Source organism: Heteronotia binoei, chromosome 10 (genome assembly GCF_032191835.1).
Source record: "Heteronotia binoei isolate CCM8104 ecotype False Entrance Well chromosome 10, APGP_CSIRO_Hbin_v1, whole genome shotgun sequence".
NCBI classification, from domain to species: domain Eukaryota; kingdom Metazoa; phylum Chordata; class Lepidosauria; order Squamata; family Gekkonidae; genus Heteronotia; species Heteronotia binoei.
In genome coordinates this window covers 91,475,455-91,497,785 of record NC_083232.1, presented here as the reverse complement: position 1 = coordinate 91,497,785, position 22,331 = coordinate 91,475,455, and the positions used below count along the sequence as shown (strand labels likewise).

General features: G+C 45.9%; 1 protein-coding gene across 1 annotated transcript in view; it reads left to right on the top strand.

Moving 5' to 3' along the window:
• Positions 1-22,331, top strand: part of TNS3 (tensin 3) — a 298,608-nt gene that overhangs the window by 85,581 nt on the left and 190,696 nt on the right. Inside the window, exons 5-11 of the mRNA XM_060247769.1 lie at positions 2,566-2,607; positions 6,306-6,358; positions 10,688-10,859; positions 13,732-13,782; positions 14,985-15,107; positions 19,465-19,529; positions 21,348-21,431. Of these exons, the coding sequence (XP_060103752.1) occupies positions 10,707-10,859; positions 13,732-13,782; positions 14,985-15,107; positions 19,465-19,529; positions 21,348-21,431 (476 nt within the window). The 5' untranslated portion in view covers positions 2,566-2,607; positions 6,306-6,358; positions 10,688-10,706. The remainder of the gene's footprint in view (positions 1-2,565; positions 2,608-6,305; positions 6,359-10,687; positions 10,860-13,731; positions 13,783-14,984; positions 15,108-19,464; positions 19,530-21,347; positions 21,432-22,331) is intronic.

Below are 22,331 nucleotides of genomic sequence, written 5' to 3'. Positions count from 1 at the left end.
AAGCAAGGTGGGAGGTAAATAAATGAATAATATTTTTAGAAATATACTTTAAAGTACATTGGACTCCAGGTAATCTTTTCACTACCACTAGATTCCATTCTTGTTATGTGTGTGTGAGTGTGTATGTACACACACACACACACACACACACACATACATATAAGTAAAAGGTAAAAATGGTCGCCTGTTCCGACTCTGGGGTGACGTTGCTTTCACAACGTTTTCACAGCAGACTTTTTACGGGGTGGTTTGCCATTGCCTTCCCCAGTCACTTCCCCCGATGTAGCCAATCCTCCTGGAGCTTACAGTAGGCCCTAGACTACATCAGGGGGACGTGACCTAATATGTAGAGGAGCTCCTGCTAGAAAAAGAGCCCTGGTCTGTCTGTCTGTCTGTCTATCGTGCTGTGTTGAGTGATACTGTTTGAAAAGAACCTTGAAAGCCTGAGTAATTTCCTCTCGCTTCAGGTCTCAGCTATCACAAAGTAACACCTCTTGTCTATTCTAATTGGCTATTTTGAGGTTGCCTTAATTTTCCGGAGACTCAGTTGGATTCAGTGGGAAACCCCCTTTAATGGAATGCCGGTGTGTGTGTGTGTGTGTGTGTGTACGCAGTTTTCACTGGTTGATGCCTTCTGCTACTGACCTCTGACCCCCCCCCCCTCCCCAACATTTCTCCAGGGGATCCCTGTTCTGTAGGAGATGTGGCTCATTGGGAGAGCCTGTGCTTTATGTGCTGAAGGTCACCTAAGGGGTGTGTGTGTGTGGAACCAAAGCCTCCATCTCCAACACAGGCAATCATATGGCTGCATCCAGACTAACGTGTCCAGTGGCAGAATAGAACTTTCCCGTCTCTGTCTTTCCAATGATTTCCACAAAACGGTTCTCCTGCATGGCCTGGGGCCCCTGAGGAATGGCAGAACAGTCGCATAGCCTCTGCACTAGAAACCCAGGGATTGTGTTTGCGGGGTGCGCAAGGATTCCAGACCGCGTGGCCAGCACAGCCAAAGGATTTGGTTGTCTGGATGTCATGGGAAATTCTGGTTTACTGTGAACACACACACACACACACACATGCACGGACACGAAGGCTAGGTAATGAAAGTAGAGGAGGGATCTTACCGGTGAGCCGATGCTATGCATGTTGAGTTTTGATGGAGCTGCTTGACTCTTTCCAAAAGAGAAAAATCTCACCCTCCTCCATGCTCCCCAACATCGCCAAATTATCCATTGGAAGGATTGCAGGGGAAAAAATCTGGAGGGAGGGAATTCTGCCCAAGCTTCGATATCTCCGAGAAGACCTGATTCTAATCCTTTCTCAGTCACAAAACTGCTTTTTTTGGGGGGGAGGGGAGGGTATTTGTGTGTATTTTAGGTGTGTGTGTGTATCTGCACCTGGAAGTCATGTCGACCTCTGGTGACTGACCCCTACTGGGGCCCTGGAGGATATTCAGGGAGGTGGCTGAATGAAGCCTGCCCGTGCCTTCCCATCTGGGTATTTCAAGGACAGTCTCTTATCCAAGTACTAACCACAGTCGATCCTGCTTAGCTTCCAAGATCTAATGAAATTGGGCTCACCTGGACTATCTAGGTGAGGGAGCCACAAAGTTGCTTTGATAGCCTTGGGGCAATTGGCCCCGTCTCTTGCAATTTTGGGCTGTATCAACAGAAGTATAGTGTCCAGATCAGGTGAAGTGATGGTATCACTTTACTCAGCTCTGGTAAGACCTCACCTGGAGTATTGTGTTCACTTTTGGGTACCACATTTTAAGAAGGATATAGACAAGCTGGAACTGGTCCAGAGGAGGGCGACGAAGATGGTGAGGGGTCTGGAGACCAAGTCCTGTGAAGAAAAGTTGAAGGAGCTGAGGATGTTTAGCCTGGAGAGGAGGCGGCTGAGAGGTGATACGATCACTATCTTCCAGTACTTGAAGGGTTGTCATATAGAGGATGGTGTGGAATTGTTTTCTGTGGCCCCGGAAGATAGGACCAGAACCAATGGGTTGAAATTAAATCAAAAGAGTTTCCGGCTCAACATTGGGAAGAACTTTCTGACCATTACAGCGGTTCCTCAGTGGAACAGGCTTCCTCGGGAGGTGGTGGACTCTCCTTCCTTGGAGGTCGTTAAAAAGAGGCTAGGTGGCCATCTGACAGCAATGAAGATCCTGTGAATTTAGGGAGAGGTATTTGTGAGTTTCCTGCATTGTGCAGGGAGTTGGACTAGATGACCATGGAGGTCCCTTCCAACTCTATGATTTTATGATTCTTAGCTCTTCTCTTAACCCCTATCTGTGCCACTCTTGGTTTAACAGAGAAGGAGAAGGTTAAAAAGAGGATGGAAACACATGAGCACCGGCCCTCTCTATCTAAGCTGTGAAACGAAAAGTGGAAGGGAAACAGTTCCCCTGTTAGATTGCCTCAGGGGGTGCTGCTCACCCCAGAGAACTGCTTGACTCATCAATGCTGGTTTGGTTGTATTCTGGGAAGACCGGGCTGTCTCTCTGAGACTACCTGACTGATAAAGCCGACTGATTTTATCTTTCTGTCTCTCCTTTCTTCTTTGCAGCTCGATCACTCAGACTCTTTTGTAAACCATGTAACCAGAACGGTAAGTAAAAAAAAAAAAAATCCCTCAAAGGGACCCCTTTTTCTGCATTTCTTTGGTTGAAGCCCTGTGTGCCTGTTTATCTCACTCTCACAGAAATGGTTTCTGCCTGGGCTTTTCAGGGCCCTGTTCAGAAATTAAAAATGTAAGAGAGGCCTTGCCAAAAAGGCTCAAAAGGGAGACATCAGGAGGGAAGGGTATGAGGAACAGAAGACCACAAAGACTCAAGCAGGGCTTTTTTTTGTAGCAGGAACTCCTTTGCATATTAGGCCATGCCCCCCTGATGTAGCCAATCCTTCCAAGAGCTTATAGTAGGCCCTGTACTAAGAGCCCTGTAAGCTCATGGAGGATTAGCTACATCAGGGGTGGTGTGACCTAATATGCAAAGGAGTTCCTGCTACACAAAAAGCCCTGGACTCAAGTAATCCTATAAGGCTTGCCCTTATGACGTTTGAGCACAGGGGCAATTCTGCAATCCAGTGGCAAGATGTTCCGCAGGTAAGCTTAGCTGCTAGTGAAACCTGATGGAGACTGCAGATTGGAGATAAACTCTTGTTTTAGAAAATAAAGTTAAAAGTGAAGGTGAAGGGAGAGACGCATAAGGGGATAGAAGAGAAGACAGTCAATGCAGAGAGAGAAAGAGAGAGAATGTATAAACAAAAAGAAATACATTGAATACTGTTGCAAGAGAGTTCTTCTTTCTTGGACCATCTAGTCAAGGGCTGGCCAACTTGGTTAACACAAGAGCCACGAAGAATAAACATCAGAGGTCTGAGAGCTGCAAAACATGATTGTTAGATGCTTGAGAGCTGTAAATTGGGAAGGAAGGAAGGAAAATAGATGGGAGGGGAGGGAGAGGTAGAAAGAAATCCACTGTAACTTTAAATGCATTCTCCACGCTGCCAGCGGGCTTGGCTTGGAGAAGCGATTTAAGGAGAGAAATGTCTTCTCCAAGCTGGCCGACGGGGGCTTCGAGAGCCACAGGATATGTGTGAAAGAGCCACATGTGGCTCCCGAGCAGCAGTTTGGCCGCTCCTGATCTAGTCCCTTCTAGATTGAGTGGGCAACAGAGTTTGCCTTAATGTAGGGTTCCCCCCATGCCCCCGCGCTGGCTCCATACACAAAGCCATTCAACGTAAGAGCTGAAATATCACCGTCTTCTCCTTTAAGTTCCCTGGCTGTGCCCGAAGTGCCATATGTACAAAGGGGGTGGGGGAGCGAACACGACCTTGGCTTGTCAATAAGGAACTAGAACAAACAAGAAAACTTCAGAAGTCTTTTTTTAAAGACGTGGCACAAAGAAGCCAACAGCTCCCAGCCAACAATGGAAAATAACTTGTAATTATGTTACAGAGATTATCTGGCAAATTCTTTCTCCCTCTGTGCGCGCGAGACGGGCAGAGGAGGCCTTTTGTAACTGTTCATTCAGCTGGAGAAGCCGGGGAGGAAATATTTGTTTCTGTATAGTTAAATATGTGCCATTTGGGTCAAGAGGGTAGAGGGGAAGAGGAAAGAAAGAGGGCATTGCCTGTTTAGTTCTCTGGATGCCGGGTGAGCTCATTGTTTAGCCAGCGTTTCTTCCCAGGGTCGAAATCTCTGGGAGAGCCAAAATATTTATCTGTGAAATTTGAAAACATACGGAAAACACTCCCCTCCCATGTACACACTGAAATATTTTTTAAAAAAAGATTGCGAGAGCATCAAACACGTGAACTGCAGGTGGCAAAGTTATTTGGAGGCACGGTGAGCATCGAAAGGAGGTGGTGTGCCTTTCCAAGACAGAAAGCAGTTTCCTTTGTCTGCAGGGAGCACCATTTAGCATGTTGTGGAAACTCATGTGCATGTCTACTGACAGGTCAAATACGCAAGGCTTTTTTTGTAGCAGGAACTCCTTTGCATATTAAGGCACACACCTCTGAGGTAGCCAATCCTCCTGGAGCTTACAGTAGGCCCTGTACTAAGAGTCCTGTCAGCTCTGGCAGGATTGGCTACATCAGGGAGGTGTGTCCCAATATGCAAAGGAGTTCCTGCTACAAAAAAAGCTCTGACTGCAATCAGTGTTTAATGCAGGGGTGTCAAACTCAATTATTAGAAGGGCCGGATCTGTCATAAAGAAGACCTCGTCGGGCCGGGCGATGTGTGTCATAAAATGTAATGCCAGGTAATGGAGATATAAAGTTTATAAAGGACATATTTCATTTTCATTTCATTTTATTTGATTTATATCCCGTCCTACCCCACCGAAGCAGGCTCAGAGCGGCTTACAACACAGAGATTCTAACAATAAAATTCAAATTTTAAATACAATAACAATTTATATAATTAAGAGATTAAAACATTAAAATACATTAAAAATCACTACATCAATCCAGCACTATGCTATCTATCAACTTCCTTCAGTATTTTGGTAGTTTTGGTGGTTTTGGTGCCGGTCAGTTATAGGCCAACCGGAAGAGGACTTGTCTTACAGGCCCTGCGGAATTGTCCAATATCCCGCAGGGCCCTGACCTCCTCCGGTAACTGGTTCCACCAGCAAGGGGCTGTTATTGAGAAGGCCCTGTCCCTGGTTGACTTCAACCGGGCCTCCTTTGGCCCGGGGGTTACATGCAGATTTTGGGAGCCAGAACGCAGTACTCTCTGGGGAACATATGGGAAGAGACGGTCCCTAAGGTAGGCAGGTCCTAGACCATATAGGACCACATAGACAAACACAAAGATTTTTTTTTGAAAAAAACTTAAAATATGCTTAAAGTATTAGGACTCTTGCAATACTGTGGTCAGTATCAATGCAAGCTCTCCCTCCCCCTCCCCCTTCCTCTCCAAGAGAGGAGCCTCAGCCAATGGGGAAAATAGAGTCTTTGCTCTGTAGCTTCTGTGCAATTGAGAAATCCTGGCAAAGCAATCAATGACACAGAAAGACGTAAGAGAGGGGGAGAAGGAAGCAACCTTGCTCACGGGTCTGATAGGAGCCCTCCGGGGGCCTGATCCGGCTCCCAGGCCACACATTTGACACCCCTGGTTTAATGCATACGAGCGCAAGAAATTGTATTGCACTGTGTAATATTCATGTGAAATAGTCATTTCATGCTAATTTCTAACTAGATCTGGTCAAATTTGAAGAGCTCTCAGCCTAAACCAGGGGTGGTCAAATTTGCTTACTGTAAGAGCCACAAAGAATAAACATCAGATGTTTGAGAGCCACAAGACAGGAATGTCGGATGTTTGAGAGCCGCAGGAAGGAAGGAAAGCAAATACATGAGGGAGGGATGGAGAGGTAGAAAGAAAGCAACTTTAACATTAAATGCATTCTCCAAGCCAGCCGATGGGGCGGCAGGAACCTTGAGAGCCACACAATAAGTGAAGAAGCCACATGTGGCTCCCGAGCCACAGTTTGGCCACCGCTGGCCTAAGCCATGTGTCTACAGTCAGCCTTTCTATAGTTTAACATTAGATTCCCAGAGCAAGCAAAAAAAAAAATTAACAAAGGTTCAGTTGTTAGACTTCAAAAGAAAGATGTCAACATGGTAACCTTTACCAATAAAGGTGTTCTTTTGATCCGCTCTGCGTATTAAGCCTCTGTTTATTTCCAAACGCAGTCTTGGGGTATTTTGAAATTGCCTTGAAATATGTATAAATGGCATGTTGATTTTCTTTTTAAATGTCAAGGAAACGTATCACCTTTTTTGGGTCTTGTTTTTCAGACATCCAGCAGTTTTTTGAAAAGCTCGTCTTTCTGTTGTGACAAACTCTCCGAGTAAGTAATTTTTGAAAAGCGGCTTCATTCTTAACTGCCCGGGCTTTCCAAGAGAGGCTCCGTACCCTTTGAAGGTCAATTCTAAAGAACGCCAGTGATTATCTTTGAAAGTCACAGTGCATTAATTCTGTGTTTTCCATCTGAAATGCTGACCTTTACTTCCGAGGAGATGCTGTAGCAACTAATCCTGCCCCTGATTTAGCTGACAGAATGCTGGTTTGCAAGTTTAATTCTTCACTGCTTCTTTAGTATTTATTTTATTCGGATTCCTTGGAGATACGGTGTTGGAGGAGATTTTTGCCACCACCGTGGACTGTCAAAAAGATCAGTGAGTTCTAGGTCAAGCCGTGCCTGAATTCCTCTTAGGAGCTAATATGGCTAAACTGGGGCTATTGTAATTTTGGGCACATGATGAGGAAATAAGACTCAGTGGAAAAGACAGTAGTGCCAGGAAGAGTGAGAGCCGGCCAGAAAAGAGAAAGAAGAAGAAGATATTGGAGTCTCAGAGCGGCTCACAATCCGAAGAGTCCGAAGAGTCTCAGAGCGGCTCACAATCTCCTTTACCTTCCTCCCCCACAACAGACACCCTGTGAGATGGGTGGGGCTGGAGAGGGCTCCTTTCAAGGACAACCTCTGCCAGAGCTATAGCTGACCCAAGGCCATTCCAGCAGCTGCAAGTGGAGGAGTGGGGAATCAAACCCGGTTCTCCCAGATAAGAGTCTGCACACTTAACCATTACACCACTGGAAGTTTGGATCTCTGAGATCTGAAGGCATTACAGTCACGGAAGGTATGCTACCTCCAGTGCACTCAGTAGATTTGAGTGCAGGTTCTTAAAAGCAAAATGCACTTGAAAAGAACTACCTCGACATTCTTTGTTCTTTGCTATTGTTATACCAGTAGAAAAAAAGCAAATAGTGCCAGCATAGAGCCATTCTGGGTAAACTCCACACCAAACTGGCCCACAATGAGATGGATTGACTCAGTCAGGGCCTTTTTTTGTAGCAGGAACTCCTTTGCATATTAGGCCACACACCCCTGATGTAGCCAGTCTTCCAAGACCAGGGGTGTCGAACTCATTTGTTATGAGGGCCGGATCTGACATAAATGACACCTTGAAGGGCTGGGCCATGTCAGGTTGGGCCAAGCCATGCTGGACCGGGCCATGTTTGTACTTATTTAAGATTAGGTAGCAGAGACAGACAAACAATTTTTAAAAAAAACTTAAAACATGCTTAAAATGTTAGCACTCCTTGGTCTTAAAGATGCTTTCTTTGTATTTCTCCCATGGGACCCAGGGATCTGGGCAAAGGAAGCTCTGGCTCTTTCCTTCCTTCCCCAGGGGACTTGGGGGGGGGGAGCCTCAGCCAATAGAAAGAAGAGAGGCTTGGCTCAGTAGCTCTGCTGTGCAATTGAGAGAGCCTGGCAAAGCAAGCTATTCCTCCTCCCTTCCTCCTCAGGGGAGGAGCCTCAGCCAATGGAGAAAATAGCGGTTTGGCTCGTAGAGGGGGGGGAAAGAGCTGCATGGTGCCGTCGTGTGGATGGCAGAAGACGGTTTCACCGTGGAGTGATTCGAACTGTGGTGTGGCAATCTGACCGATAATATCCGGAACAAAGATATTCGGAACAGAACCGGGTCAGTTTAACACGGACTCAACACGCTGTGTGAACAGGGAAAGAGTCTCCTATCTGGGACTAAAAGCTTCACCACTCTTGCCGTTGCCCAGTACATCTTGTCAGTTCTAAAAGCCCAAGCTCTCAATGCCTTTTCCTCAGCCTTGGAATAGCAGAGAAGTAAGAACCGAAGTCTTTACGTCAGGCTTAACAGCCTTTATGGATTTCAATCCATGTTACTTTAAAAAAAAAAAATTAAAAATGCACATTCCTCTTTCCTTCTTTTTAACACTGAGTCTCTTGTTCTTGTGAATTTTAGCAAATCTTCCTTATACTGGCTAAAAGCCAATGAGCTACATGTATGCTTTTTGTTGTTGTTGTTTTGCATCCAAGTTGGAGACAAGACACTGAAATTGTGCAGACACTTCCCAGCTTCTGCAACTGCGGTGCTTTTGGTGCACTTTCGTTCTCAAACCAGAAGAGGCACTGAAGAGCAACCTAGAGTGATGTTTATGTGTGTGTGACATATTTAAATCAAACCTCTGAGAAACCTCATTTTAACCCTCATTTTAACCCAGAGCTTAACATAGCAACAGATTCTCGTTTATTGCACTTCACATCCGATACTTCAGCTTAAGATTTTTATTATTTCTTTGAAGTAAACAAGTAAATATCAATATTAATATGTGTATGCAATTAATTAATCTTATGGAAACAAGTTTTAGAAACGAGCACACATGCATACGTATAATGAAAAATCAGGGAAGGATTTTAAAACATGGCTAGATCTGGACACGCAGACCGTTTTCTATTCAAGGAGAGAGGTCAACATTAATACAAAATTAAGTTTAAGGCAATTAATCCTGTATCAAGACACAGTCAATCCAAACAAAGTTATATTTTTATAAAAATATTAATAACGCATTGATATGAATGCCTAACTATACGTACTATACGGATTATTCCAAAAACTACTATTAGGTGTGATCTACAACACCTTCTAGAATTAACGCCAAAAAAAAGGAGGTACTCCTCATCATAGGGGACTGGAATGCCAAAGTAGGAAGTCAAAAGGTAACTGGAACAACTGACAAGTTTGGCCTTGGAGAACAAAATTGAAGCCGGGCAAAGGCTAATAGAGTTTTGTCAAGAGAACTAGCTGGTCATAGCGAACACCCTCTTCCAACAACCTAAAAGGCGACTCTACACACGGACATCACCCGATGGGCAACACAGAAATCAGATTGATTATATACCCTGCAGTCAGCGATGGAGAAGCTCCTTACAGTCAGCAAAAACAAGACCTGGAGCTGACTGCGGCTGAGATCATGAGCTACTCATTGCAAAATTCAGGCTTAAACTGAAGAAAACTGGGGAAGCCATTAGGCCATTCAGGTTTGACCTTGATCACATCCTTTAGGAATATACAGTGGAGGTGAAGAAGGAACTAGAGTTGATGGACAGAGTGCCTGAAGAACTATGGACAGAGGTTTGTGACATTGTACAGAAGGCAGCAATCAGCACCATCCGCTTTGTCCACGGGGTCACAAAGAGTCGGGCTCCACTGTGCGAATGAACGACAAAAAAAAAAAAAAAGTTAGGTGTGAACCACGACTAACACAGTAAAAGAAAAATGAAGGTAAAGAAACAAAGAGAAGAGAAAGAAAAAATAGCAAAAGAAAGAAAAGAAAAAGTAGAGAAGATCAAGAAATTCTGGTTTGTGTGATACCCGGGATACTGAATGGGTTTGCTACATGGACATCTGCTATTCCAATTTAATTCCCCTTCGTTGTTTTTTCAGGCCAGTTAACATAAACTAGCAAACAGCAGACCCCAACCTTTGGCTCTTTTAATCTGCTAAAAAACCCGTTTCTATGACTGCATACTAACTCACTGCCCACTTTCTCTATATTTAGGACTGCTTGCCATTCCATGCTATTGCCTGATGAAGTGTGCTTCTAGCACACAAAAGCTTCCATTCTGAATAGAACTTTCTTGGTCTTAAAGGTGCAAACTTGACTCTTGCTTTGAAGAGCACCGGTCTCTGGTGTGGTTTTTATTGCTGAATATAAGTCTGATTAAGACTGTGGCCATAACCTTCAAGGGAAGACCATTGCTGACCTTTGTGTAGCTTTGCTTGTTATTTCTGGTTGGGCATTGGGGCTATGTGTTGGCACTGCCGTCCTGGTTCACTGCAGCCAGCGGGCACCTTGTTGATTTTTATAGAAAGCCAGAGCAATGAATTCTCTCCTGGAAGGCCAACAAGTCTGCTTAACAAACTGGATACTCTTCCCGTAGTTTATGAGCGGGGATTTGAATGTAGTTGGGACTGTAAGTAATGGCTGATTCCTAGACCGTTAGACTGAGACGACAATTTCTGCTTGTTATTTTTTTTTTTTAACGAGAGCCAGTTTGGTGTAGTGGTTAAGTGCATGGACTCTTATCTGGGAGAACAGGATTTGATTCCCAATTCCTCCACTTGCAGCTGCTGGAATGGCCTTGGGTCAGCCATAGCTCTCGTAGGAGTTGCCCTTGAAAGGGTAGCTGCTGTGAGAGTCCTCTCCGCCTCACCTACCTCACAGGGTGTCTGTTGTGGGGGAGGAAGATATAGGAGATTGTAAGCCACTCTGAGTCTCTGATTCAGAGAGAAGGGTGGGGTGTAAATCTGCAATTCTTTTCTTATCCTTTTCCCCCAACTCCCTTCCTCCACTGCAGAACTGCCGACTTTGATCACATGATGGAGGAGGGTTACGAACTGGACTTGACTTACATCACAGAGCGGATCATTGCCCTCTCCTTCCCAGCCAGCTGCTCGGAGGAGACCTACCTGCACAACCTCCAGGATGTGACGCGGATGCTCAAATCCAAACATGGGGACAACTACCTGGTAAGGCAAGATGGAACTTCCTTGGGTTGCATCCTTCCTTTGCATCCGTCTGCTGATTTCTTCATTCGTAAAACAATTCTCTCTTAAGGTAAGATGATGGAGAGAACAAGAATCCTTTCGAAAAAGATACATATGACCAGTTGACCACACACATTTTTGGTCTCCAAACAACGCCCCCTTCTTCAATTCTAAGTCATACTTCTATCTACCACTTCAAATCAATCAAAATAACTTACTGTTCAAGCAAAAGGATATCATAATATTAAAGATGGATGGACAGATAGTAGACAGAAGTATGGCTAGAACTGAAGAAGGAGGTGTTGTTTGGAAGCCAAAAACGTGTGTGGTCTTATGTATATTTTTTGAAAGGATCTGTGCTTTCTATTATCTTAATTAAGAGAGAATTGTTCCAACAGTGCCCCTTATTGTCCTGAATATTATTTAAAATGTTTGGCAATGTTTCTGGTGACTGTTACTACTGTTCTTAAGATAAGGGCTGATTTAATGGCTTACTGGAAAAAGAATAATACCAGTGGGTTATTGGGAAACAAGATGGGTCCCAAGTCAGATTTATTGGTTAACAAAGACATGTGATGCAGTTAAAGAGCCAGTTTGGTGTAGTGGTTAAGTGTGCAGTCTGTTATCTGGGAGAACCGGGGTTGATTCCCCACTCCTCCACTTGCAGCTGCTGGAATGGCCTTGGGTTGGCCATAGCTCACGTAGGAGCTGTCCATAAAAGGGCAGCTGCTGTGAGAGCCCTCTCGGCCCCACCCACCTCACAGGGTGTCTGTTGTGAGGGGAGAAGATATAAGAGATTGTAAGCCACTCTGAGTCTCTGATTCAGAGGGTAAATCTTCTTCTTCTAAATTGGTAAGACAGTATTTAAAAAATTGGGAGAAATCAAGGGCTGGGAAATATACTGGGCACCTCTGTTATGCAGAAAATGGGATATGTAAATAACTAAGACATGGAAGAAGAGCATTCCCATAATTAATGCTGGTGTGGTTTCACCGGAAATGAGAAATATAACTGAGCATATAGAAAGAAGAATTTGTTTACTGGGCATCTGTAAATTACTGTAATACCATCCGCTTAACGTGTTAGATGGAGCAAGTGCCTATTGGAAATTTGATGAAGTGGTCTTAGTCGACGTCGAAAAGAAAAAAATGAGCAGACTGACTCAGACTATACATATTTTTATTGTGCGTTTTGTACACGGTTGTTGTTTCCTCCTCTTATACAATGTGTTAGATAAAACAGGGAGAAAGGAAAAAAGCAAAAGGGGCAATATTCTCACAGTAATTTATAAAATGCTGTGATATATAACAGGGAGAAAGGAGCCTCTAGCCTTTTGAACTTTTTAAAAAATATGAATCATAGGTTGAAGCAGATACGAAGAGCAAGGAAAAGAGAACCTAGGCAAATCCAGATCAGTAAAACCCATTTAATTTCAAATGCAAAGGTTTGCAGTTGCAATCCCGCATTTACCTTCCGTAGACTCACAGTGAAATCAGTAGACCCACATTTCTTTTACAGAGACAAATCTAACATTCAGCACAGAATAATTCCTTTGAGCTTTTGCTAAAATCATAGGAAGAATAATTTTGGGATGGTGCAAACATCAAGCTTGTCTTACTTTGTTTGTCATCTATATGCTGAAAGACTTGGCCTTGCCCTGTAGCAAATCTGTTTTAAAAACACACACCTGGTATTCAAGCTAAATTCCAGTGCATCTCAAGGTAGAGAAATCTGCACAAAAACAAAAATGTCATTGAGTTTCATAGTACCCAATCATCAAGAGCTTGAAAACTTGTTTTCTCATGAGTTGGAACGTTTCCTTTGAGTCAATTCAAGACCACTCCATCCTTTACGTATTAATGAGTTTTGTTTCCTTAAAAAGCCCCCCCTCCAATTTGAAACAGCAAATACTAAAACTGAGAGCCAGTTTGGTGTAGTGGTTAAGTGTGCGGACTCTTATCTGGGAGAACCTGGTTTGATTCCCCACTCCTCCACTTGCAGCTGCTGGAATGGCCTTGGGTCAGCCATAGCTTTCTTATCTGGGAGAACCGGGTTTGATTCCCCACTCCTCCACCTGCAGCTGCTGGAATGGCCTTGGGTCAGCCATAGTTCTCGCAGAACTGTCCTTGAACGGGAGAGCTCTCTCTCAGCCCCACCCACCTCACAGGGTGTCTGTTGTGTGGGAGGAAGATAAAAAAGATTGTAAGCCACTCTGAGACTCTTAAGATTCGGAGTGGAGGGCAGGATATAAATCCAATGTGGTTGTCATCTTCTTTTTTCTTCTTCCATTGTAATATGTAATGAAATAATTATACAACACGTGGCCCGGTTGCTAACAGGCCACGGACCGATACCAGTTTACAGGGTTGGGGACCTCTGCTCTACCTGGCCTGAGACCTGCATACCTTAAAGAACGTCTGCTCTGTCTCATATGAACCTACCTAACCATTAGGATCATGTGCAGGGGCCCTATTTTGAGTGCTCCCTTCGTCTGAGGCTGGGCAGGTGGCAACCTGAGAAAGGACTTCTTGGTTTTGGCACCAAAACCGTGCAAAGACTCCTCAGGCAGATTGGCTTATCCTTCTCCATCATTGTCTTCCACCAGTGGGAAAGGACTTTTCTTTTTTGTCTGCCATAGCCTTACTAACTCTCCATCTTGTTTGTTTTCAAATGCTGGTTCTACATAACTGTACTGTTTTAAAAGTTGTTTTTAAATGTCCTTTTAATTGTTTAATTGCCACCTTCAGGTCCCTAGTTGGGCAGGAAGGTAGGATACACTTCTGTAACTTGGTTGTGACTTGTGTTAAATGCGTTGCTTAAAATTCTGTGTTTCTTCTCTTTTCTGCTGGTGCAGGTGTTAAATCTCTCGGAGAAAAGATTTGACCTTGCCAAACTTAACCCAAAGGTACGGTACCATTTCATTTGAGTGTTTAAAATCAAAATTTCATGAACTTCTTTGGTCATAAAGGTGCCACTGGACTCAAACTTTGTTCTAATGTATTTTTTTAAAACGTCTTTTCTGTAATGCTGCAGAGCTTTAAGGACATCTTTGTAACTCAGGTGTTAGGGGAAGGCAAGGAAGTGTTTGCAGTTAAGAGTACGATCACTGTATATGGCCAGGATCCAGAGTAGGGATGGGCACAGAATGCAAAAATAGTGGTTCATTTCATTTTGTGGTTCATTGGGTTGTCCGATTCAGTATTTTGGTTCATTTTGTGGAGTTTTTTTTTTCCAATTTCCTGAATAATTCCTGGTCTGTTGGCTTGTTTGGTTCAGGAAGGCACAGAACGGCCCCGCGTGGGCTAGAGGTGCTAATCTTGCAGCATATTGTTCAGCAGACTATCCTCTTCCAGCTCTCCAGATTTGGTGCAAATTGGATTTTGGAGGGCCAAGCTACAGCCTCCCAAAGCAAGCGCCCCCCCCCCGCATCTAGTCAGTTTCACTTGAAATTGACCAGAAGCGCAGGGGGCTAGGGAGAGCAGAGCTGCCACTTCTAGTCAGTTTCATTTCAGGCGGTCTCGAAAAATGAACCAAACGTGAACCAAAGGACATGCCAAGAAAAAAGGTCTGGTTCGTTTTTCATGTTCGGGTGCTGTGGGATCAGACACACCAGTTTGGAACGAACCACAAATCGGCCATTTTTAGCACAAATCACAATTCATGGTTCAGTTCACGCCCATACCCACCTAATCCAGAGAGGCCTGTGTGCACACAGAGGGGCAACTTGTAGATCTGCCTACCAGCTCTGTATGGCTCTGCTCAGCTCTGTATGGCTTTGCTCACTGTGCTGGATTCCTCGTCTGATGAAGTGTGCTTAAGAGCACACGAAGGCTTACGCTCTAAATAAAAATTGGTTGGTCTTAAAGGTGCGACTTGACTCCTGCTTTGTGGATCTTCTGTTCAAGTTGCATACTCAACAGAGCCCCGACAGAGTTCAAACATTGGGTGGGGTGACTGTTTGAGAGCATGGAAGCTGGCGCTCAAAAGAGAAGTCTTAAAAAAACAAATCAACCAGTACCTGTGTAGCTTTCTGCATCTTTGCTTCGGTTACTGACAAAAGCCTGCCTTTACTAAACGCATTTACACCGTGATTCTGCTTCATCCTAGATAATGGATGTGGGTTGGCCTGACCTGCACGCTCCGCCGCTGAATAAAGTGTGCACTATTTGCAAGGCCATGGAATCCTGGCTGAACAGCGATTCGCAGCACGTGGTGGTGATCCATTGCCGAGTAAGTGAGTTGTGTTCGGGACCTGTCTTCCAATGCTGTTGGTGGCTCGTGACGAGAAACCGTTCTGTGCCATTTGTGGGTTTGCCCGAGACAATAGGTGGGATGGCAAGGAAGCCTTCGCTTGCGTCGGGTGGATGGGGACAGATGTCTCCTGGTGAAGTGGTGGAAAGTGCCGTCAGTTTGCAGCCGACTTACGGTGATACCCCCCCCCCCCATCATGATCCAGATGGGGGTGCCACTCCGGACGCTGCCACCACTCTGGAACTAGGGTCCCTTGGGAAGGCCCAGAGTCCCCGCCCAAGCCCTTGCTTTGGCCAAGAAAACAGGCGTGTAGACCAGGCAAAGTAACAAAGAACAACAAAAAGCTTTATTTTAAACAGGAAAATCAATACAGGGGAAGTGAAAGATAAGGTGCTTTAAAACTATAGTAACGTGGGTGAAGGAAAATAAACACAAAGTCCCTGACATGACTGAACAACTGTCCTCGTCTGTTAGGCCCAGGCCTCGGCCTGCTCACTCTTTCACTCAGAGTGAGGGTCTTCCTCCTAATCAGCAGCCATCCTGCCTGCTCAACCTCTCAGGAGGAAAGAACAGCGTCTGTCTCCTGAGAGAGCTTCAACATATGAAGCTGCCTTATACTGAATCAGACCCTTGGTCCATCAAAGTCAGTATTGTCTTCTCAGACTGGCAGCGGCTCTCCAGGGTCTCAAGCTGAGGTTTTTCACACCTATTTGCCTGGACCCTTTTTTGGAGACGCCGGGGATTGAACCTGGGACCTTCTGCTTCCCAAGCAGATGCTCTACCACTGAGCCACCGTCCCTCCCCTTTTAAACTATATCCCTCAGAGCCTACTTGGATTCCGATTGGCTGAAACCAGCACCAAGCATTCTGGGGACTGTAGGCTGTCTCTTCCTACTGAAACACAGGCCACCCCTGATCTACATTATGACACCTTCACAATTTTTTTAAAAAAAGCTATAATATAGAAGAAAAGCACAATATGGCAGGGGTCTAGACCTGCAACTTCAGGCACACGGGAGGTGTAGCAAATTGGGCCGACTCAAAATGGAGCGGCTGAAGCTCAGTCAGACGCTCCCGTGTGAGTTGCCCGTTTCCCGAGCTGGAGGTGCTTTGGCGTGGTCAGGCGGTGGCTGCGCGCCATCCCTTTGATGCAGTTTGGGTTTCTTTTTCTCCATACATTTTTAGCGTTCATGCGCCTACGGTTAGTTTAAAAAAAACAAAAAACACTGGTGGCGATTGCCTAGAGCTGATTGGTGGGTTCACACCACCGATCCGCCTCACTTGTATGTTCTCGCTGATGGTGGCAGCGTGCAGCCTAAAATTTGCTACCATTTCGGAAGTGGTAGCTTTTTGAACTGCGACTGAGACCCCTAAGGACAGGGTGAATGCAGGAGCAGAGTGGGAGGCAGATGCGCGTGTTTAGATTTAATAATATAATAATAATAATAACGTTTTATTTATATCCCGCCCTCCCCACTGAGGCAGGCTCAGGGCAGCTAACAACATATCAATACAATAAATTATACAATAGGTATTAAAAACAGCATTTAACCTTAAAACATTCCAGTTTAAGATTAAACATTAAGTATTTCTGCTGCTATTCCATCAGTAGATATGATGGAGAGCCAGTTTGGTGTAGTGGTTAAGTGTGCGGACTCTTATCTGGGAGAACCGGGTTTGATTCCCCACTCCTCCACTAGCACCTGCTAGCATGGCCTTGGGTCAGCCATAGCTCTGGCAGAGGTTGTCCTTGAAAGGGCAGCTGCTGTGAGAGCCCTCTCCAGCCCCACCCACCTCACAGGGTGTCTGTTGTGGGGGAGGAAGGTAAAGGAGATTGTGAGCCGCTCTGAGACTCTTTGGAGTGGAGGGCGGGATATAAATCCAATATCTTCATCTATCTTCATCTTGATGGTGGATCTCATTTAAGGCGAATCCATCAAGCGTTTAGTCAGGCAAAGGCCATCCTAAAAAGGATTTATTATTTATTTATTTATTTAATGGACTTATATCCCGCCCTTCTCACCGAAGTGTCTCAGGGCGGCTCACAACACAATACTTCACATAGTTCAATTTAAAACATTTACAAGTACAGTTAAAACCACAATTGATAAAACAAGATAAAAATAAAACCAGCGGTCTATAAAAGCATTTTGTTCCATCCAAGATGTTCTCATCTTCAGTTAGGTGTTGTAGGCCTGCCGGAAGAGGGCTGTCTTACAGGCCCTGCGGAACTGCCCTAGGTCCCGCAGGGCCCGCACCTCCTCCGGCAGCTGGTTCCACCAGTAAGGTGCCGCTATTGAGAAGGCCCGATCCCTGGTGGATTTTAGACGGGCCTCCTTTGGCCTGGGGACTACCAACAGGTTTTGTGAACCCGAGCGTAGTACTCTCTGGGGAACGTGTGGGGAGAGACGGTCCCTAAGGTAGGCAGGTCCTAGGCCATATAGGGCTTTAAAGGTAATGACCAACACCTTGTACCGGACTCGGAATATTACTGGCAGCCAGTGCAGATCCCGGAGCCCCGGCCGGATGTGCTCCCATCTTGGGAGCCCTAATAACAGCCGGGCAGCAGCATTCTGCACCAACTGCAGCTTCCGGGTCCGGCACAAGGGTAGCCCCATGTAGAGGGCATTACAGTAGTCCAACCTCGAGGTGACCGTAGCATGAATCACTGTTGCTAGGTCGTCGCGTTCCAGGAAGGGGGCCAACTGCCTCGCCCGCCTAAGGTGAAAGAAAGCAGACTTGGCAGTGGCTGCTATCTGAGCCTCCATCGTCAGAGAAGGCTCCAATAGCACCCCCAGGCTCTTGACCCTGCCCGACGCTGTCAGCGGCGCGCCGTCAGAAACTGGCAGGGGGATTTCCCTTCCCGGGGCGCAGCGACCCAAGCAAAGGACCTCTGTCTTCGCCGGATTCAGCTTCAGCCCGCTCAGCCTAAGCCACCTAGCCACTGCCTGTAACGCCCGGTCCAGATTTTCTGGAACGCCGGCGGGCCGGCCGTCCATAAGCAGATAGAGCTGGGTGTCATCAGCATATTGATGACAGCCCAGCCCATACCTTCGGGCAATCTGGGCAAGGGGGCACATATAGATGTTGAATAACATCGGGGAAAGTACCGCCCCTTGAGGCACCCCGCAGTCAAGCGTGTGTCTCTGGGACAGTTCCTCCCCAATCGCCACCCTTTGTCCCCGACCGTCAAGGAAAGAGGAAAGCCATTGCAAGGCCAGCCCCTGAATCCCTGCGTCGGCAAGGCGGCACGCCAGAAGCCGATGGTCGACCATATCGAACGCTGCCGATAGGTCCAACAACATCAGCACCGCCGAGCCGCCTTGATCCAGATGCCGCTGAAGGTCATCCACCAGGGCGACCAGCATCGTCTCCATCCCATGGCCCGGATGGTCTTGTAGGCCCTGCGGAACTGTTCGAGGCTCCGCAGGGCCCGCACTTCTTCCGGGAGCTGGTTCCATAGGTGTGGGGCTGCAATAGAGAAGGCTCGTCTACGGGTGTTCTGTAGTTTTGCCTCCTTCGGCCCAGGGATAGTCAGTTGGTTCTTCCCTGCTGACCTCAGTGCAATCTGGGGTTCATATGGGGAGAGACGGTCCCTCAGGTAGGCAGGTCCTCGACCATTTGATTTTTAAATCCGTCCGCGAGCCGTCCCTCTGGACCCAGACGATGAATTTTTTTTTTTAAGCAGCCAACCACTGACTTTTCAACAAAAGCTTCCCCCTCCGCTTTTCTTAAATAAATAGATCAATGTGCTGTGCTTTGATTTATTGCTCCCCTAAGCGCTCTTGCTTAATTTTGTTTATGCCGTAATTTTAAAGCAAGTTGCGGCCAATAGGAATTGCGTTTTTGGTAATTTGTACTGGCCCCGCGTCGTGCATTTCATACGGCTTTGAGACATTGCGAACGTTGCTCGTGAAATGATGCCGTTGCCATAAATCGTCGTCGTCGGAAGAAAAAAAGGCTAATAATACCTGCTGAAAATAGAAGTACTTTGCGGAATATATGTGCGTGTGTGTCGGCATGTATCTAAAACACATCATGCCACAAATTACGAAGCTGCCTAGGCATGTCTTAGAACAGCCAAAGAAAGAGGAGGGAACCACATGCAGGATGCTACTGAGACCAGGCTGAGTTTGTTTTCGTATTAAAAATTATTTCCCCTCACTCTGACGTATAGCTTTATTTTGATCTCCCGTATGTTATGAAAATACGTTGGCAATTTGAAAGAACTGGGAGAGCGCTACTGAGTCTTGGAAGTTTTCACCTGTCGTTTGGAGTAAGGATGAAATAGTGCAGTATGATGTCATTGCTTCTTTTCTTTTCTTTTGTTTTACAGGGTGGAAAAGGAAGAGTTGGAGTAGTGATATCATCATATATGCATTTCACAAATGTGTCTGCAAGGTAAGGGAAGCCACACTTTAATGTTTGCATATTTTTCAAGTCTGAGATCTGGACTTCCAACACAAGTCCATCTCCAGCTGAGCAACGTTGTAGCCTGGGCAGAATACAGGAAAGTTGTCAAAGCCGAAGGGAGGGGGGGGGAGGGAATATGTAATCATCTGGAACATATACCTGGAGCTCAGGTGTTAGGATAACTGCTCTAGGGATGCCAGTCCCCAGGTGGGTAGCAAGGAAAATAAAGCACACGGCTTCCGTGATTACCAGCCTCAAACAATAACCGCCGACACAAAAACTTAACCAAAACCATATAATATAGGGTGATAATTAAAGTAGAATCAATGCGGTCTCTCATGTAAACGGAACATCTCGAAACCCACCAGAAATCAAGTCCATCTTTTAAGCAATCCAGTGCAGTCTCTTGCCAGATAATCAATTTCAGATACAGGATAAGAACGCCAATATATTTCAAGTCACTTGAAATTGACTCTGTAAAGCCTGATGAAGCAAATGTGAAACAAGGGCAACAGTACATCCTTGTCGCAACCACTGGACTGCTGGATACTTATAAAACTTGGATTATCGTGACATCAGAACCAGTTTGGTGTAGTGGTTAAGTGCGTGGATTCATATCTGGGAGAACCGGGTTTGATTCCCCACTCCTCCACTCGCAGCTGCTGGAATGGCCTCGGGTCAGCCATAGGACTTGTCCTTGAAAGGGCAGCTGCTGTGAGAGCCCTCTCAGCCCCACCCACCTCACAGGGTGTCTGTTGTGGGAGAAGAAGATAAAGGAGATTGTAAGCCGCTCTGAGTCTCTGATTCAGAGAGAAAGGCGGGGTATAAATCTGCAATTCTTCTTCTTCATCGTCCTTCTTCACCTCACCATCAGATTTTCTGGCAAAGTACAGCACTTTGAGAGACAGATCGCCTGCGGGCTGCCAGCCAGTCATTTTGAAAAATGGGGGCTGAGGTTGGAAAATAACCTATGGAGGGGGTCTGCTTGCCTCCAAACTAAACAACGAAGAACCTTATCTTGTTCAGTTAGGGACAGAGCTCTTTAGTAGAGTTTAATTATTATTGAATTCCAGGCAAATGTCAACAGACTAGAATGTTTTTAGCACACAGAGAAAATTGTGCTCTTGTTGAAGGCCTATCGAAGCTGGGGGTGGGGGTGGGGCGGGGATGTGACGAATTGTATTTGGATCAGGACTCTCCATTTTAAACCATTTTCAGGGGGCACGTAAAGGTGCTGTTAATTAATAAAATGAATGTCCCTTCCAGGTTTATAGTGCCCAGGGCAAATCCCAAACAGAATTACAGACTTAGAAGAAGAAGAAGACCATAGATTTATACCCCGCTCTTCTCTCTGAATCAGAGTCTCAGAGCGGCTCGCAATCTCCTTGACCTTCCTCCCCCACAACAAACACCCTGTGAGGTGGGTGGGGCTGAGGGGGCTCTCACGGCAGCTGCCCTTTCAAGGACAACTCCTGCGATAGAAGCTATGGCTGACCCAAGGCCACTCCAGCAGGTGCAAGTGGAGGAGGGGGCAGCCACGCCCCAGTCTCCCAGATAAAGAGTCCATGCACTTAACCACTACACCAAACTGGCTCTCACTGAAGCCCACTGGCTCTCACCAAACTGAAGCCCACTGAAGTCAGTGGGTCTCGATTAGAAGGGTGTGACTCTGTTGAGGATTGACAATTCGTTGGCCAATGAACAACCAGCCGTCTTCAGTTTCCTTGGCATGTCTCACATGTGTTGATCAGCATTCCCAGGTTTACTCCCCTAAGCAATTTTCTCTCTCTCTCTCTCCCTTATCAGTGCGGATCAAGCCCTAGACAGGTTCGCCATGAAGAAATTCTTTGATGATAAAGTTTCCGCTTTAATGCAGCCGTCTCAGAAAAGGTATTTTCATTTTCATTTCCTTTGCTCTCTCCAGGGATCATTTTGTAGAAAAATAGGTGGTGGAGCTCATCTAGGGTTTGTTACGCAGCTGCACGTACTATTCAGTGGGCAAGGTGGGGAGGAAGAGGGGGAACCATCAGAAGAGTTCAGGAGCTGTGCTCCTGTGAGCTCCCGCTGAATCCGAGGCCTGGCTCTATCTCGATCACAGCATTTTCTTGAGCTTCCTCCTCCGTTAGCGTCTCTTTATTCTTCCATTCCTGGCTGCTTATATCTTTTTCTTGGCCGGGTTCGCATGACACCGATGAATCTGTAGTACGAATCTGCGGTTTTATGAACTTGAGATGTGGCTGAGTGCCGTCCTCTCCCGTTCCTGGCTGCTTATATCTTTTTCTTTGCAGGGTTCGCATGACGCCGATAAATCTGTAGCACGAATCTGAGCTTTCAGAAACTCAAGATTTAGTTGCGTGCCTCGTGAGATTGCGGCGATGTTAAGTAACAGGGCCGTATTAACTTCGTGCTGCTAGAAACTAACCGTCTTTGTCAGATGTATGTTTTGGCAGACTCGTTTAACAGTCATGCCTTTTCCCCAAGATACTGTTATCACCGTAAACAAAAAAGTTAAATGGGTATTATCACTGTTACGGACTTGTGACTATTTCCAGAGTAACAACAACCAGGTGACAGAGTGCATATCAGTAACTTGGTTCTAAATGGTGACATTTGAAAGAATTGTACCTCCGCCTTGTGATCTTACAGTGTGAATCCTAAACAGAGTTGTTGATGGTGGAAAGGGCTGTTGAGTTGCAGCCAATTTATGGGGACCCCGTAAGGTTTTTCAAGGCGAGAGGTGTTCAGAGGTAGCTTGCTATTGACTGCCCCTGGTCTTCCTTGGAGGGGCTC